Below are 18,537 nucleotides of genomic sequence, written 5' to 3'. Positions count from 1 at the left end.
GAGAGAAAATATGAAGAGACACAAACAAGAAGAACAACCTCTTTTCATCATCTAAAAGTCTTAGGTAGTGCCTAAGTCTCAACAGATACAAGCAACAAAGGGGGGACCAGTCCTGTTGTGGTACCCTATCTCCATAAGTTGTGCCCAATGCTGCATGCAGGGAGAAATGTGCCCAATGCTGCATGCAGGGAGAGATATTTCACCACAGCAATTGCCATAATCAACAAAGATCAAAAGTGCAACTCAGGAAGAATATTTTGACCAAAAGTCTTGTAAAACTCTCCTATTCAAAGAGGGTGAGATTAGGGCCAGGCTGCCGTGAATAATTTAGGTTCACTCTTTAGATCATTGTAGCTGCAGTTATTTTTCTCCACTGTTCTTGGATGAGTTTTGTAAGTTGGAGACCTTGTTCAGACCCCATATTTTAACCACCTTAGAGAAGAAAACTTTTTTTTTTTTTTTTAAAAAGGCAAGCTGAGTGTGACTGCTCCATAGGACAATCTTTTGTATCCTACAAAAATCAAAGAATTTGGGAAAATAGAATTTGATCCTAAATAACTGAAATAACACTTGAGTTTCTGTCATATGTAAGGGAAAGATTAGGGCCAAAAAAATCAAAGATATAGGTTCACAAAAGCATGACAATGATGACAATAAGGATTACTATTACATCGTTTTCTACTAACACTTGTATAAGATGTGTATTTTTTTCAGCTGGTGGGTGATCAGTCGGTGTCTTGAGATGAAGCTGGTGTCAGAATACAAAAAATGCCTTCAGCATAGTAGTTTTCTGGAGACCTAATCCTGATGGACCAGTTCCAGCCCTGAGGGTCCTTCAGGATCTCAGCAGAGTTCCTGCAGCACCATTTGCATCCCAGAGCTCAGTTAACCTTCTCTTGACAGTGTTTTTGTGGATTTACATCCCAAAAGATCCAGGTCTGATGTCTGTGGAGGCTTATTTCCTACAGAGTAAAGGAAGGAAGAAAAAGCAAGCAGGACAAACTGTATCATTATTAAAACTAAAATAATAATCAGGATAAAACAGAAAGAAACTTTTCAGTAAAAAGATTCCAATTAAGATTTTGGGTTTACACCTCTTTAATGGCTTCTGGGAAAATACTAATAATGCCAACAATAAACACAGGAGCAATAAAAATGTGGGTTCCCAATGCCTGTGCCCACAGTGAGAATAAAAAATGCAAAGCCTGGGCCACCTTGCCTTTAATTTCCTAACTGCTGTTTTGTAAGGCTGTGTCATGCTTCTCAGTTCAAACACGCTTTGGCTTTTTATTATTCATGGGCCTTTTTCTCAGTCAGTGGTGCTGAATAATAAAACAGCCCAGGATCAAATGGGCCAATTCTCCACGCCTGACACCAACTGCTACTGTTCGCTGGGCTCTGCCAAGCGTTGCCTCCGATAATGAGTGGGATTTGGTTAAACAGTAAATTAATGAATAATGAAATATCCAGGTTGATCAGTTAGAGAGCACGCTTGCTTTGCCCCCGGCCAAACGCTCAGGGCAGAAATTACTCTCAAACGGCACTTGCCTGTGTGTTGGGCTGGAGAACTATTTTACAGCCTATTGCCTGGCAGGATGTTGGAAAGGGGAGGTCGGGAAGCAAAGCAAGCAGAGCAAGGCCTTCACCCCCCACACACCCTCCTGTCAGAGAGGGGAAGGGGTGGGTTTCGGACCGTGCAGACCCCTCTGGGATGGGGAGAGGGTGGAGGGCTGAAGGGACTGGGCATGAGGCTGAGGGGAGGATGAGCTCCCTCCCAGGTCTTACTCTCTCTTCTCCATCTCCTTCTCCCTCTCTCTCTCTTCCTCTCTTCTTTCCCAGCTTGAGCAGGGGATTACCTTGACCTGGGGTTAACCCAACTGTTCTGCCCTCCGGTATCAGCTGTCTATTCTTGCCTTGTCCGAGCAAGAGTCTGAGTGGGGGCCATCCCTCCTGGCAGGGATTGTAGCCCAGGCTGTAAAAAGACTCTCCCGGAGTCTTGTGTCGGGTGGTTTTGACAAATAAAAGAGCCTGTGAAAGGCTGCCTGCTCGGGATGGAGCAACGGCACTTCAAGAGAGATGGAGAAAGCCATGCAGCAAGCAGAAAATAGTCCTGTAGCCTTCATTTGCTGCACCGGGAGAGATAAGTAGCTGTAAAATATTTCCCGCAGGTCAGTAACACAAGTACGCGTATGTATACACACACACGCACGATTTCTGCAGCCAGAGGAGGGGGAAAAAGCCCTGCTTGGCTGTTCACAGCCGTCCTCCAGAACTGCAAACCCTCAGCCCAGGGTGGGGTTTAGAAGTGGGGGGTATTGCACTGGTGAGAAACCCGCTTTAATTATCGCATTTTGTCCAGAAGGGAAGCTTTCTGTAACCAACTTGTGGGTTGTGGGTTTTTTTTTTTTTTTGGTGGGTTGGTTTGTTGGTTTTTTGTTTGTTTGTTGGGGGGGTTAATTATTAGTTATTTATAATTATTATTTCCAACTTTCCAAGCAAGCCCCGACTTCCCAAGCCAGAGCAAGGGGCGGGAGGAGTGGGTGTAAAATAATACTTCATATTTTTGAAAAGGTCGCGGCTCAGTTACTTTCGTTCGTCTCATGTCACTCCTAAGTTAAAGTTTAAAGAAACCTTTGAAGCGTGAGGAGGAAGAAGGGGGTCCCTGCTCCGCCCCGGCCTCCCCCGGCAGCTGCTGGGCAGGAAAAACCTCCAGCAAGCGTCCAGCACAGCAAGACTGGAGGGCTTTTAGCCATGATCTCCTTCACTTTCTCAGCCTTCTTCACTCAGCTCTCTGAGGAGTGTTTTGTGAGTGTGAGGATGACCAGCGGCTCTCTGGGGCAGGGTAAAAGCTTTACTCATCAAACAAAATCATCTCCCCCGTTCACCGCCGCATGTTTATATTAAATCCAGAACTTTTCGTTTTAAAATAATTCAACTCGTTCCTTCCTGCTTGAGTTACACCAATTTTAAGTAGGTTTTTTTTTTTTAATCAACCTATTTCCGTGAAAAGCATTTTTCCGAAAAATTGATTTTTTTCATACCCTTCCTATTGTTGTCAGTTATTGCACTGTGATTTTTCTATACAGAATTGGAAACAGGCTCCCTTTTTCCCATCCAGAACAGGATCTGCTCTGTGCTGAAATAAGGCAGAGTATATAGGAGATAGGGGCTTTCTCTCACCCCGATCACTGCTCACAGTTTTAGGGAAGTGCTGCAGGCAGCTTTACCTTAAATCACCGGGAATTTTGTAGGAGCAAAGGCTGTCAGCTGATGCTCCGTGCACCAAGATAAACTGTTGTTAGCTCTGGTTTCAGGAGGCAAAAGATCTCCCCCTGATACCTTGATGGATTTTTACAATGAGGAGAAAAGTCCACACGCATTTCATCCACCTTAGCTTTTAAGCTAGTGAAAAAAAAAAAAAAAAATCCCTACAATTGCAATTGTACCGAATGATCTTTGTAAATCTCAACAAGGACCGCTTTATCACCTGGAAAGAATCAAACGTTTCCTGCTCTAAAGGAGAGGTTCCTCTCGACCTGAGGGCAGCATCCTCGTCGCGTGTTCTCAAAAGATGACAGCGATGCCTCTCACATCGCTTTTTATTTAAGAGTATTAATAATGCCTGGCACCGCATTGCTTTACAATTGCCATGTATTAAATCCTCCCTTCCCCCCCCCCTTTTTTGGGGGGTGGGGGGGTGTTGGGGAGGGAGCAGGGGGTTCCTTTGCCCCCTCCCGAGCAGACTTGGGGCAGAGGTGGAGTAAAAGGATTATTGTCACTGCAAATTCGGGTGAGAAATACGCACGCAAACACACACACCCCCTTTTCATTTAGTGCTGTTTAGAGGAAGCTCCAAAGTAATTGCGGTGATTTTGTAATTGCATGAGATTTTATTCTGTTTTCCTGTCTTTATATTAAGGACAGGCTATAGAGACGCTCTCACCTCCTAAAACTCCATAGATTTCCTTCTTATTCCTCCTCCCCTCCCGCTCAAGAAGCATTCAGAGGCAGAAGGGTGACTTGCTGGAAGGGAAAACGGGGCAGCCCTTCCCTGGCTGCCCCGGACCGGCCCTTTGCACCGGCTGGAGTCTATTTGAAGGGTTTAATTCCGAAGAGGAAAAAGGGAGGAGCATTTCTTTTCCCCCTTCACTCCTAAAAGTCAGTAGTACTGCATGAATGGGACTGACTCTGCACGGGGAGGCGAAGCTACACAAGGTTGTGACCTGAAGTATAACACAACGCCCTGGTACAGCTGTGCACACACAAACACACGTCCATCTACAGGGGAAAATGTGTGTGAATGCCTGTTTACGAGAGAGACAGACCAAACAAAGGAATCCAGTGACGAATATATTGGTACTGGGGATTATTTAAGACATTTGACTAGTTCCATCATAGGGACACCAGATGTTATTTATGAGGTCTCGTATAAACGTGGGCCATACCATGCAGGTGGGGAGGGAAAAGGAGGGGGGAGAAGCAAAACCAAGAAAGGAAAGGATGGAGTTCACCCCAAAGGGATGAAAGACAAAAATTATGTTTATGACTCTATAAATCACGGTGAAGTTTTATAATGGAAACTTGAACTATCTAGAGTTTAAAAAAGAGAATGGGACAAGGCAGGAGAGAGAGTCCCTGCTGGTCGTGACTGGGAGAGCAGATTCTAACATCGGACCAGTGGGGTAGGTAAGTTCTGATGAGCTGGTGACAGCTGCTATTCGTCTATACTCAACCGTAGCTGAGGAAGAAGAGAAGGACCAGGAGAGACAAGAGAGAAAACAGAGAAGAGAGAAAAGAAGGAAGAAGAGAGGAAAGAAGGGAGGACCGTCGTGGAGTAATGGAAGTGCAGGAGCTTTTCTTCTCCCCGGACACTAGGTTCCAGCCCCGCTGGGTGGGGTGAGAGGAGAAGGGCAGGGCACTCAGACAGCCTCTAGAGCAGCTACCTGCTCTCTGTTCTAAATATACATTCATATGTGCTATGAATGTGCAACCCTGACACTGTCGTCTGGAGCCTAGGAAACTCGGGGGGAGTCCTTCCTCTTCTCGTCAGGTCCTACTTTAAAGGGAGACCTCGAGTTCCACCAGCGGGTGCTACAGGAGCTTTCCGTAGTGTTTGGTTTGTTGGGAGGTTTTTTTTAATCCCCTTTATACGTAAGTGTTGCACAGATCTCAGACAACAGAGAACCTTCCTGACCCCCACCTCATGCCCCCCCAAACCCTCGCAGAGTCCGCTGGGAACTGCGAAAGCTGTTTTGGAAGATTTCATGCAGAACACATGCTCACTAAAAATCCTAGAGTCAGTGTGGTTAAAACCGAAGGAAACAAAACAAGCTAAAACACCCTGCATGCAGCCTGCCTTTTGGAAATTCGCTCCAGTTTCGCTAGTGCTCCGAGGGCTCCCCGCTCGAGGGCATCCCGAGCCCCACACCCGCCCGCGGCTTTGGGGTCCCCACTTCGCGCACTGCAAAGCCCCGGTACAAAGGAGGAAAGGGGAAGCGGCTGGAGAATGGGGTGTGGGGATGGGTGGAGTTCCTTTTTCTCCTTTGCTCGAAGCTCCGCTGCTCCCCCACCTCGGTTTCCCCCTGCTCGGACCCCGGGCGCTGCGGTTCTCCACCATCCCCCTCTCCCCGCTCCACCCCCCACCCCCCCAGCTTCCTCCATCCCGGACCCCTCAAACTTGCTCCGGGCGTTTTTGCCATCACACCACAAGGAAAAAGTAGGTCACGGCTGAGTCCAAGCCTGGCTGAAGCAGAGACAGTCAAGCCACGAACCTTCCCCATAAACCAGACTTTGGGGTCGTCATTTGCAGTGTTTTGGTTTGGTTTTTATTAGCGTTATTATTATGATTTATTTTGGACACCTTTGGGCGATCAGCTGAGCCGGCTCCCGTAGTCCAAGCTGGAAGGAGAGGGAGAAGGGAGGTAGTTTGGGAGATGGAGGTGGGGATGAATTTCTATTTTGTTATGTCCCCACCCCCTCCGAGAGAAATATTAAGTTGTAAAAAACGATTCACCGACTGTTACCGGTCCTGCATCTCTCCCCCTGCCCTCTTAAACCAGCGCTCTCCCTAAAAACCGAGAGATAAAACCCTACCCAGACAAGTCTCCAGAGCGGGTATTCCACTCAAATAGTTCATTGCAGTTAAAGCGACCCTTTAAACCGGTTTCCACCCTCAGGGTTCTCAGTTTGAGCATCACACGTGGGTGTTTGTTTTCAGGGTGACTGTGCCGAGGGTTAAATTGACAGTCCTTTCCAGCCTCCAATTTACAGGTAAATATATACGTATATAAATTATAATATAAGGAAAATATTGGGTATAGTAATATATAATATAATGTATATTATGTATTATGTAGATTATATAGTAAATCTTATGTATAATCTATTATCTGTTATACATAATAATATGTAGCATATTAGACATATAAAATATATATGAGAACACTGACAATATAAATCCTCAGGCCCTAATCTGCCTCCCTCTTCCTACATTCAACCGCAGAATAAATCCCGAGTCACTCTGGAATGGCTCCAGGTCAGCCCTAGGGATTCGGATCCCGAAGAACAGCTCTTCTTCGGGAGCATCTGTTACAAACCGAAACAAAACCGATTTGGGAATGGAGGGGAAGGGGGGAGCAAGGGAGTTGGAAGAAGAAGGTGTTTGGGGTTGAATATTTTCTTTTGCTAATTACTGATGCTGCAGCTGTAAAACTAAGGTAGAAAATAATCCTGCATTGTGAATATGAACATCACTCCCAACCCGTATATAAGAGTATATATGTAAGAGTATATATATGTATGTACACATATCCACGTATACATAAATGAAAAGTACAGTAACACAGGAGGGGGAAGGGGAAGAGGGAAGGAGTTTCCTGATATTGAAATCTTACAGAAAATGTTCTTTTAATGGCTAATATTTTGAAAAGAAAAAGATTCAGTCCTAATTCAGCTGGTAAAAGCAAAATGAAGCAAAAGTTCACATTAACATGACATGAGGTTTATTGTAGGTCTGCTTAGAATGAAGAGGTAAGAGTGGTAAAAATATGGACACTTTTGAGTCAAACAGAAAGAAAATACCCACATTTCTGAGAAGCAATATTTATTGTCTTTTTTTTTTTTTTTTTTTTTTTAATGTAGAGACGTGTCCTGAATTTCCCCAAAGCCTACATTGGGAAAATAAAGACTTCTTGGTGTTATAAGTAAATCCGTCTGCAGAATCGAAGCAGCACCAACATTCAAAAAAACTGAAGAGGAAAATACAACAAAACACAACAATCTCTTTTTCTTTTATTCTTATTATTTATGTAAATCAGGTCATCACTGGACAAGAAACCAATTTCTACCCATTACCATAACAGCTTGTCTATAAAGAACAGAAAAGATTCAGATAGGATACTATCTAGTCAAGCGGGATATTTTTTTTCGTTGGTTTTGTTTTTTTCTTTTTGTTTTTTTTTATTATTTATTTTACTTTTGTTTTAAATTCCCCCACCCATTCACAGAGGTATAGATTCACAGATAAATAACCCAAAAACTACTTGCTCGCCATATTTACACATTCCCGTTAAATTAAGCATAAATAAATATATACAAACTCAATACTGAATGCCTCTCCACATTTCTTCTCAGGAAGAGTCGATAAACTGATATTTCTCACTGCATGATCAGATTTTTCGGGAAGAGGAGGTGAAAGGGATCATTTGGGGTATAAAAGGAGAATTATTATTTTTTTCTTTTATATATCCAGTTTCTCACTCCCTTTTTCAAAGCTTTGCATTTGTTTGGGTTTTTTTCCTTTATTTCTTGCTAGCACACAATGTTTCATCTCTCTCAAAATGTTCAGGCATTTGCCAGTGTGTTTGGGGGTATATGCTTTTACTTTTTCCCTTTGTATAAGAAAATATACTATTTGTAAAAAGCCTACAGCCTCTCACACACAGGGAAGCCGGAGGGGAGCAGTTTGGCCGGATCAATCTGGCAATGCTTGTGGCAGCTGAAATGAGCACCAAATTCTCCAAGAAACATGTTAAAACAGAGCCAAATATGTCTGCGTGATAAACTGGTCAGAAAGGGATGAGCAGGGGAAGTCAATAAGCCCTTTGGGCATAGCTAAAGGTCTTAAAACCATCTTTCCCCCCCTCCCTTCCAATCCCAAATGTGAATTTAGGGATTTTTGGGAGAGGTTGGTCTGGGATGCGAAGGGACTTAAAACAGCTTCTCACAGAGAATTTCTGTTAGGTGGGACAAGACACAACCCGATCTTAAAGAAATTATCGGGTTGTAAGAGGATTCCCATAAAATTGGCTTCTTGTTTCCTTCACATCTTGTGTGAATACCAACCAGGGGAATAAAAAAGTCAGGGAGCGTATGAAAACAAAGACCTTTCCAGCAGAAAACAGAGAATTGTTATTAAAAAAAAAAAATACTAAGAATGAAATAAAATTTACAGTAACCCACCTGTTTGGTTTGAAAACAAACTTTTCATGGTCTCTCCTCAAACTTTTCCCTTGAGTTAAAAAGCAAAGCTGCCGTGTTAATCCTCCTGTTTATTGATTTATGATCCCAAGGAAACCAAATCTTTTAATAACTCAGTTACCAGATAAATGTCTGAGGTGCCCAGCCCTACAAGTAGTAGGGCTGGGAAAGTTGAGGGGAGCAGGAAAATGCTTTCCAGTGGGAGGCTGAGTTTTGTTTTGAGGGGACCTCAGTCCCCTCAAAGTGGTAGGAGCCAGTGGAGAATGGGCAATTCCCTCAGGGACCAGCATTAGACTAGGGGGAAGAACAGAGATGGATACACTCCCATGCCATGTTTTCTTACTGTTTGCATTTAAATCAGAAACTTTGTGGGTTTTTTCTGCATACTCTGAGGGACAAGTCATGGATATCCCACTGAAATCAACGGGGATTTTACGTTTGGCTTTATTTCACCTGAGCAAAGCACAGCCTGGCATTTGGAATGGTGGTAGAAGGCACAAAGGGCAGATCCAAAGTTGCCAGGAGTCAAGTGAAACTCTTCCCCCAGCCTTCTCAAGATTTAGGTCCTGGTGCAGGTGACCAACCTGTGTCTAAGGAAGATTTCAGCAGCATTATCAGGCCCTCACACATGCGTGTGCGGGTCTTTCCCCAAGAAGTTGCAAGTGAGTCCCTCTCCTCATTAACACACAGTGGCAGTGGGATACTGTCTTCTCCAGTTAAAAGGAGCATCCCCAACATCCCCCCAAAAGACAACGAAGGCCCATCCTCAACCTCACTGCCAAAGCTTTCAGCTGGAAGATCTGGGTTGAGTTGGAGCAGGTCCCCAGGTCCCTGCACGTACAGCTGGGGAGGCAGAAGTCTGAGAGCTAACCTGAGGTCTCCTCACCCCTAGATAAATCACTGGGATAGCTGGACCCATGTGCTTCTCACAAAGGTTTTTGCAGAGGGCAGGCAAAGCAACATCCAACGCTTTGTGCTCTGCTTCAGTAAACAGAATATTCCAGTTGGGTAGAGAAGGGAGATGTGCTTTCAGGTGGTACCATTCATTTCTCCTCAGATACACACACAAGCATATACCCCTTTCCTTTCCAGCACATCCCTGCTGAGGCATTCGCTGCATGGCAGCTTAGATTGTCCTTCCCCAGGATCCTGCTGAAACTGTGTGTGATTGGCAACGGGTAGGCTTTGGATGACCAGAGGCTGCCTGGGAGCAGCTTTTCAGTCTGGGCATCCCCAAACTACTAATGTGGGATCCATGAGATCTACATCACTCAGGGATCTACACTTCACCCAGTGACATCCGCAGGGACATGCCAGATGTGAAACCCACTGCCATGGACCTGCTAGGGTTGAAGACTACCTCCAACTCATCCATCCCGGCAGCCCATGGAGAAGGCTGTCTGCCTCAGTTTCCCCCTTTTGTCACATGAGATTCCCCACAGCACTCTGCCCCAGAAGAACAAAAAGTACATGAATGAGGAGCAGCTCCAGAGGGGTTAGTGTTCCTGGAGCCTGGAGGATTCCTGGGTTTCTATTGCCACATGTGTGTCTAACTCACAGGTAGGGAACAAGAGCCAAGAGACCTGTGCTTGCTGCACAAAGATTTGAAAAGCAGAGCAGGCCCTCAGCTGTAGCCATTTCTCAGGTAGCTAAGGATACTGAGAGTGTCAATCAAAAGGCTCATTTGCCTTTTTGTTTTAGGAAAATATTGTTGGGGGATGTTGAGAGTATTGCTGAATTATTTGTCCCCCACCATCCATTTTGGAAGGTATCTAGAAACTAAAACAAGGCTAAGGCTTCTCTTTTATTTCTGTGTCCACCTCATTTTGAGTTCAGGTGTGCCTGCTTGGGCTGGTGGGATTGATTCCTGCAGCTTTAACAGGGATCCTAGGAGGAGGTCTAACCCCACTGGAATTTTGCCAGAAACTCCAGGAGGTTTACCCACACCTAGTAACTGTTCTGACATAGGCAAAAAGATGTGTTAGTGCGTGAACCCTACCCCACTGAGAAACGCATATGCAATTACCCAATGTGGCAGAATCCAAACAGAAATTCAGATCCTTACACTTCAGCATCATTTTTACCATACGAGACAAAGAAACGTATGTTAAAAAAAAAAAAAAGGGAAAGAAATCAGACTCCCCCTCTACCCCCCCAATCATATGCATAAGACATCCTGTCAGACACCAAACCACCAAGAAAAACATTGTCAGTAAGAAGTTTTTTTCCCCCTACCACAACAACTTGTTCTAAAGCAAGAGTCACAAGACTATTTTTTTTTTTTAAAGCTTTCTAAGAGAAACAGATTTTCTCAGACTGAGCTCAGAAATCAGGATATTCCCTGGCAAGCCCTCCCCTCTCCCATCACGAGGCGCCAGCTCACATGGCAACACTTTCCTCCCTGGGTGCAAAACCCTAATGCCAAGCAAGCGTGGTAGCATTTGACACAGCTCTTATTTTCTTTGCGATATTACACCTTGATTTCAACTTATATTTTTATCTCATTCAAATTATTCCCTTTGAGCTTCTTTAAAGAAGTGCACCTACAGAATTCAGAAATAACTGGCTTTGATTTGAAAAAAAAAAAAAAAAAAAGAAAGAAAAGTATCAGAATATCAGAATTGTGGATTTTTTTTCTCTGTACCTGATATATTGTGTAGGGATCTCTAGTCCTCTTTGAAGAAGCTCATAAGCCAAGCGGGCAAAGCTTTAGGAAACAGAAGAAAATAAAATAGTGCATACACCTGAGAAAGAATTACATACTCATATCACTCATTTTTTGTTGTTGTTAACAGTTCTTTAAAAATGGGTGAAGATATCTCTCACACACAGTACTCAAGGAAATTAAGGAGTGAAACATTGGCATAGTTAGGAATATAAAACTCCCTAGAGAAAAAGAGGAGATCTCAGAAAATCAAGAAATCAGACAGAGCTGACCTTAATTTCAAATTCTGCAACCCATTATAGACAAAGCATTTTACCATCATAGACAAGTATTAAATTACAAAGGTATGTTTGCATGCATGAATATGTGTGGCTATACACACATATTATATATATATGTATATATCCATATATATCCATATATATACAAACATACACAGGATACACACACATCCCTACCAAGTTATGTGTGTGCATATGCACATGCACATGCACACACATAGGTACACACGCACCCATACACACCTGTAAACGCTGGCAATCTAAACAGAGAGTCTGTCTAGACCAGGAAAAAGAAAAAAGTTCTTGAAAAATAGAGTTAGATATTTCCAGTAAGCTACAATGACTTGAAATGTCCCATCTAATGACATCTAACTTTAAGATGCTGCCATGAATGCAGCTCGAGCTGGCTGGGGTGGATGGCTTAGTGAGAGGTCTGTGCACTCACCTCCCCTCCTTTCCTAGTCTAGACAGAACCAGGGCGGTGATATGAGATGGGAAGAGTTGAGGGAATGAAATGATGGGTTTTCTCAGAAAGGAATGATCTGGAAGAACATGTTAGGTAGGGTGGAGACAGGATGTTGTTCAGAAAAACAACAACAAAAAAGATAAAAGAATAAAAGTAATAGCAAGACAGACCGTGCAGCTCAAGAAATCAAAGCACTGACACCAAAAATGTTTCTCCAATTTCTTCCAATAAGTTATTCATTTCTTTCTTTTATTATTATTATTAATTATTATTATACTTCCCTCCCCCCAAATCATTATTTAAAAGCTATAAAAGAACAGAAGTGGGGAAAAAATCCTGGTGGTTGTCTTCACATGTTCCTGGCAAGAGACTCTGAACCACTGGTCTTGCGCCATTGTGCTCCTCTGATCTTAAATTATTGTCTTTCTTTAATTATTATTATTTTTTATTATTATTATTATTTTGTCCTACCTAATAGAATTCTTCCAAAGCCCAATCCAGTATTTTTAAAGCTAAAATTAAGACGGTTTTGTTTTAAAAGATTATCTCTCTCTTTTCTCCTTTTTTTTATTTGACTTTTTTATTTTCCTTTCTTTCTTTCTATTTATTCCTCTCCCTTTCTCTCATTTTCTGTGTTTCTCTTCCTTGTCTCCAGTTTTACTACCTGGTCCTTCGCCAGATGTGTGCCTGTTAGCAGTGTTGTTGTTCAAGAACATCTTGTCCATGCCTTTGAGAGCTTCAGTCAGGTAGTTTTGAAGGGCCGTGAGGGCAGCGCAGATAGCCGGGGCCCCAAAGCCATGAGTGATGAGGCTGAAGTGAGTCAAGCAGCTCTGAATGCCCGGTTCCAATATAGGGGTGGGCCGGCTGTTTCCAATGGGCGTCCTGTCCTGGGCCAAGAGATCTGTAAATTCTTTACAAAGTTGCCTGTACAGGAAAAAGACAAAGAGGAAAAGAGAAAAAGTGGTGGTTAAGCTCATCCCACAGTTCTCCAAGACAACAAAGGTTAAAGGAAGGAGCAGGTTCAAGCAAAAGCTGATGCCAAGACCCAGGATAGGTCATTTTGTCACCTTCCTTTGCCCTAGGACTGCTCAGGGACCAGCCATGGTGAGCCAGCATCTTCCTGCTCAGGATGATGTTCTTCACAGAATCACAGAATCCCAAGGGTTGGAAGGGACCTCAAAAGATCATCTCAGGAGGAAGGTTTCTGCAACTGCGGGACAGTACCAGGTCTGGAGATAGAATTCTCTCTGACAGCCACAAGAATGCTTCTGAAGCACTGTGTTGCTTCAAGGGTGCTTCTGAAGCAATTTGCTTAGTGGCTTTAGAAATAGTTAGGACAAAAAAGGAGTTGTGCAATGGGTCTGCCAACCACAATCTTCCTGGAGGCCAGCAGCTCCCACCAATGCTGTTCCTGGAGGAAATCACAGCCGTGCACTGAGAGCTACATACCACAGGAACACAGTGCAGGAAAGAGCTAAAAGAGAGTCACCTCTGAGCCTCCTTAGGCTGGGCCACCTTGTCTAAAGAGATCATGACTCTGGAACTCCATGCTGGCTCATTCATTGCATGAGGAGCAAAGCGAGAATGTCAAGTCTTATATCCGGGGGGTGACACCCCAATTAACACATCAGAGTTGACATCTGGTGCTTGTTTGTTTGCCTGCACCTTTGAAAAATCAGATTTGATTTTTCTAATGAATTCCCACCTACACACTTTCTTTTGCATTGCTCTGGTCCAAACGGCCTTCAAGTCAACAGGTGCCCAGGCAATGCAGAAATCCTGGGGGCTGGTGGGGTTCCCAAAGGAATAATTTCTTTGAGACAGGTGTCTACTGAGGGACTGGAGAAAAAAGGGTCAGAATTTAAAAAAAAAAAAAAAAGAAAAGAAAAAGGAAAAAAGAAACCCTTAAAATATATGTTCAGCTCTCATCCTCTGAAATTCTCTGAAATTCCCAGTGGGTTAAAGGTTTCAGAGGGTGTGGAAAGATAAAGGTCTGTTTCTATGTGTATTATCCATTAAGAAAGTGCAAGAGAGGAAACTTTGAATTTGGAGAACAAACAGTAATGAGTCCAACATTTTACATCTTCAAAGAGCAAAGCAGGGTCTGCTAGCAATTAAAGTTCTGGGACATTAATATCTTCTGACCCTGCGGAAAAGGGCAATCAAATTCCAATCACGTCTAAAAAACATCTGGACAAATTTGAGCAAATGATTTTTCAACCCTCCATATATTTCTTTAAATTACACTGTCATCGGAGGCAAGCCACGTCCCAGGGCATGAAATAAATGAGAGCTGTTTAGGCTGGTGTGGGTTTTTTTTTTTCTTTTTCTTTCCTTTTTTCCACCCTCATTTTTTCTTTTTTCTTTCTTTCTTTCCTTTTTTTTTTTTTTTTTTTTTTTTTTGCCGGGAGACGAAGATGTGTGAAGACACATAGCACCGACGGAGTAGAGCAAACTATGAAGCACCAAGTTAAGTAGCATGGGAGGCATAGCCGAGTGTAAATCATCACATAAAGCACAGCCACCAAGAAAGACCCAAGGGAGGGACATGGAACGGGGAAATCAAATCAAAGATGAGCAGTAATAAATAGTGGGGGAGTCCTTATATTTTTCATCTTTTTTTTAATTATTATTAGTATTATTTTTTATTAAACCCTATGGAAAAGACTTTGCGATTTGGTAGCAAACAGGTGTGTGTGAGCAGCAGGAGGGACAGACAGACACACTGAGGGAGCAAAGTAGAGATTTTCAGCCCGCTTTCCATAAAGATCTTTTAACTGGGGGTGGTTTTGAAATTATGAGCAGGAGCAGGGGATAATCACCTATATCCTTCTTTATGGTGTGTTGGCAGAAACCCCACTGCAAAGGGACGCAGGAGCTATAAGGTCTACGCTGCCCACAGGACCATGCAAGCATCCTTCCTCCCTGTAATGTGGGGACTGGAACTTATTTAGGGACTGTAAAATCTGTCTCCTTTCCGAGAGACCTCTAAGGAAGGGGTTAAAGAGGAAAGGAGGATTTGATGGAGAAGAGGGACAGAAAGAGGATAGTTAACTCGCACTCACTTTGTAGCAAGCAGCATGTTTTTCCTGGAGTGGAGGTCGCTGGGGTCCGTGTGCTGTCTGTTCAAGTACTCAGAAACAGCTTTGGCTGGGAACTCCGTTTCGCAGATGTACCCAAAATCCCGGGCTAAATGAACGGCCTCACCTGGAGGAAAGGAGCGGGGCATTAGCTCAGGCATCGGTGGCAGCCGCCTCCTGCCCACCACTCCCCGGGGAGGGATCCTGCCCTTCAGACCTCTAACGCCCCTTGTGCCTTGGGGACAGGAGCCAGGTACATGTTTTCCCTCCACAAGCCCTGTGCTGGGGGCTGAAGTAAGCCGATGGGCCAGATTTTTCAGCTGATGAGATTTGTCTTTGCTACAGTGCAGCTGTGATGGTGTGTACCCATGCGGCTGATAGTGCAGAGCTGTGGGAAAAACACACACACACCCCTCTCACCCCTACACACACGCACTTTCAAATTAACTGGGGGAAAAAAAAAAAAAAAAAGAAAAAGAAAGGGAAAATTAGTTAAATCCAGAAGGACAGAAGGACCCAAACTTTTCTTCAAAGCAGAGAAACCATTCCTACTTCAATACAGCAGATCATTGTCGAAAATTTTACAGCTGCGGACATAGTGTTAGTATTAATGTAAATTCATTGTGGAACACTGTATACACACTTGTTTAAACGAGCACTTGCACCATCATCACAATCATTGCCGCATCTCTACAACGATTGAGATAACTGCGTTTCTCCCGATGGAAACTATTAATCTGCTCTCTTAACTGACCATTCCACAACAGGAACTCTGCTTGGTCGAAAGACAGAAAGCAAAGGCCACCTTTTTCTGTGAAAAATAATAATTACTCTAGTTCTAATTCTGTCACTTTTCCTGCCTGTCTGGTTTCGGTTTCTTGCCTCCAGAGTTTAGTGTCATCCGACTTCTACTGATGTACTTCATGCCACAAGAAGACAGTAGCTGTAGAAAGGAGGAGAAGAGGAAGGGGAAACAACCTCAGACTCTAGGGGGATTCCACCAGATTATAACTCAACCCCTCTAGAATAAGCATTAAACCCTCTAAAGCACCGCCTGAGGGACCGTGGGGGAAGATTTCCAACACGCAAACCAGGTATGTCTACTCACTCCAGGACCACCTTATTTTTAACTATCGGGAATTGCTTTCCAAGGTCATCTCCTGCTTCCCGAGGCTTCTCGCTCATCACTGACCTGTTGATGACAGGTTGGGCACCCCGACAGCCACCACCAGCCCCCCTCTCCCTCCCGGGGCCGCCTGGGCATCCTAGCCGTGACCCCGGCCGGGGCGGTTCTACTCTCCGGGATACAGTAACAGCAACGCCAGAGCCTGGCTAGTGGCAGAAAAGAAAATAAATCTCCATCAGGCCCAGCTTCTCCCAAAAGGAGGGAGCTCTCAAGAGAAACTGTTGATTTGTAAGAAAATCACGGGAACGCGCACATTACACTTAACACATTTTTTTTTTTGCATCACTCTACAACCACACAGGTTTCTGAACCTCAAGCCGGCTTCGGGAAGGAGCTGATTTTGCTGGGAGAAGGATGCACCGATCTCCACACAGGCAGGGAAGAGAGTGAAGCTGAGCTAAGCCCGGTTGTCGCACCCGAGCGAGATACTTTACCTCTCCTCCAGCGCGACCCTATATCCTACCCTGAGCTTCGCACAACCTTATATGAGAGTTCCTTTCTGCCAGCAGCCGACTTTTTGCGGACCCTCTCTGCATGATGAAACGTCTTATCGCTCACAAAACTCCATCAAAAGAGTCGAAAAGTTACTATCTAGCGCAAATATTTATTCATGCTTATATGCAGCAGAGATAAGTGGATTATTTAAACGCCTCTCGGTGTGTATGTGCAATGCAGATATATATAATTCATAACTGCATCCATACCATTCCGGTTATGTTTTTTGGAGAAGGTCCAACTTCTGTTAGTATAAATACTTACATATCCTAAACATATTAGTGTCTCTAAATTTTACTTTTCAGTACCGTAACAGCAAATCAAGGCAACACGCCGACATCCAACACGACATTCGCTGATTTAGGATGAGGTGCAACCTCATCTCCCCTCTATGCTTCCTCAGGAACAGCTTCTCTCTTTGCTCAGTTCTAGATACCTTAAGGTAAACTTCACTGTGCAACTCTGATATTCCTCTTATTTCTTTTAAAATGATTAAATTCTGTATTATTTTTCTTCATTGAGTGTCCTGTAGTGGCCATAAATAAACTCGGGAGGAGCGAATTAGCGGGCGGATGGAATAGATGTGGAGTTGGAGAGCACAGGCTGGAAATTAATAGCATTGAGGGATGGGACTGCCCTGCAGCATCACATATATGCACACATACACTTACACACACACACAGAGCCTCATTCTTGCAACCAAGAGGGACCAATGCCCCTCCAGCCTGTGAGTTAATTTTGGGGAATGGGATCCTTATCCGTGTTCATCCTAACCCTTTCTGAATTTTACTTCTGCAAGGTTTTCCCATCTGATCCCAAAGTGATTTGGTGTTGGTGTTTTTTTGTTGGTTTTTTTCTTTTTGGGGGGGTTTTTTTGGGTTTTTTTGTTGTTGTTCGTAAAATGTCAGACACGAGTTCAGAGCAGTCAGGGAGGTGAAGGAAGCTGCGACGCCTGGCTTACCTTCCACCAAAGAGGTGAGTAAAGTGACATTTGCGGCCTTACGCCTGCCGGCTGGTAAATTCAAACCGATTTTTTCTAGTCTTTCTCTCAAAGATCTCCCCCCGTTTTTCGATTTGGCTCTAGAATGCAAAGAAATTAACATCGTGATTAGCCCCGCGGTGTTCCTGGAAGAAATATTAAGTCTGTGCAGTCACTGAAGCCTGGGAGGGTTTTCACTCGACCTGGGGTGCGCTGATTCCTGCTTGGGTTTGTTGAGATTTTCTTCATTTATCCTGGGGGTGGGAGTAGGGATGAACCCACTTTCCACTCTATTTTATCAAGGTAAATCAAATAATGCCAGATATCAATAATTAACGTACAGCATTCTGATCTAGAGAGGGAATGGGTTCCTACTGTATGATACTAGCTGATACAAAGATGGAGTGAGGAGATGGGCAGAAAGGTAAGAGGGAATTAAATCCTCTGTTATTCCAGGAAAAAGCCTGGATGGGAAGAAGAGGGAAAATCTGGAAGGCTCAATGGGAGAATATGTGTGCCTGTGGATAAAATAGAAAAGGAGGAAAATATTTATTAACTTGTGTGTCTGAGTGTGTTCTGGTGCGGAAAGGCGATGCTAAGAGGAACAGCTCACCTGAAGGCAGGGTGCGTTATACAGAGGGAACCGATTGCCTGGAGGAAGATTTGAATGCCTGTCGGAGGTTACTGATAAGGACAATAAGAGGATGAGTGAGCTATAGGTGGGAAATACACAGCTATTGTTCGGACGCCTATACATATGTAAACCCCCAGGGATGAAATCTTGCCACCTGCGAAATCAAGAAGAGTTTTGGCACCTAAAATCTGAGTCTCTCCCAAACATCTCTTAGCTCTTAAAATTATTTAAGGATTAGTACTCTCTCTTAGCTAAACGACAGAGAAGCCAGGC

At 43.9% G+C, this 18,537-nt stretch overlaps 1 protein-coding gene across 5 annotated transcripts in view; it reads right to left on the bottom strand.

Moving 5' to 3' along the window:
* Positions 1-5,831: 5,831 nt before the first annotated feature.
* TFAP2B (transcription factor AP-2 beta) overlaps positions 5,832-18,537 on the bottom strand; it is a 29,945-nt gene continuing 17,239 nt past the window's right edge. Inside the window, exons 6-10 of one of the 5 annotated variants that reach the window (XM_065681833.1) lie at positions 17,613-17,731; positions 14,956-15,097; positions 12,555-12,814; positions 11,123-11,185; positions 5,832-5,898 (exon numbers count right to left, since the gene is read on the bottom strand). In XM_065681833.1, coding sequence (XP_065537905.1) covers positions 11,145-11,185; positions 12,555-12,814; positions 14,956-15,097; positions 17,613-17,731 — 562 coding nt within the window. In that variant the 3' untranslated portion in view covers positions 5,832-5,898; positions 11,123-11,144. Of the gene's footprint in view, positions 5,899-6,625; positions 7,248-10,625; positions 11,186-11,669; positions 11,702-12,479; positions 12,815-14,955; positions 15,098-17,612; positions 17,732-18,537 lie in introns of those variants that run through there. The other 4 variants (XM_065681834.1, XM_065681831.1, XM_065681835.1 and 1 more) reach the window with 4 other exon arrangements.

Source organism: Lathamus discolor, chromosome 5 (assembly GCF_037157495.1).
Source record: "Lathamus discolor isolate bLatDis1 chromosome 5, bLatDis1.hap1, whole genome shotgun sequence".
Taxonomy (NCBI): Eukaryota; Metazoa; Chordata; class Aves; order Psittaciformes; family Psittacidae; genus Lathamus; species Lathamus discolor.
The sequence above is the reverse complement of the archived record's forward strand: the minus strand, read 5'-3'. Positions and strand labels throughout refer to the sequence as shown.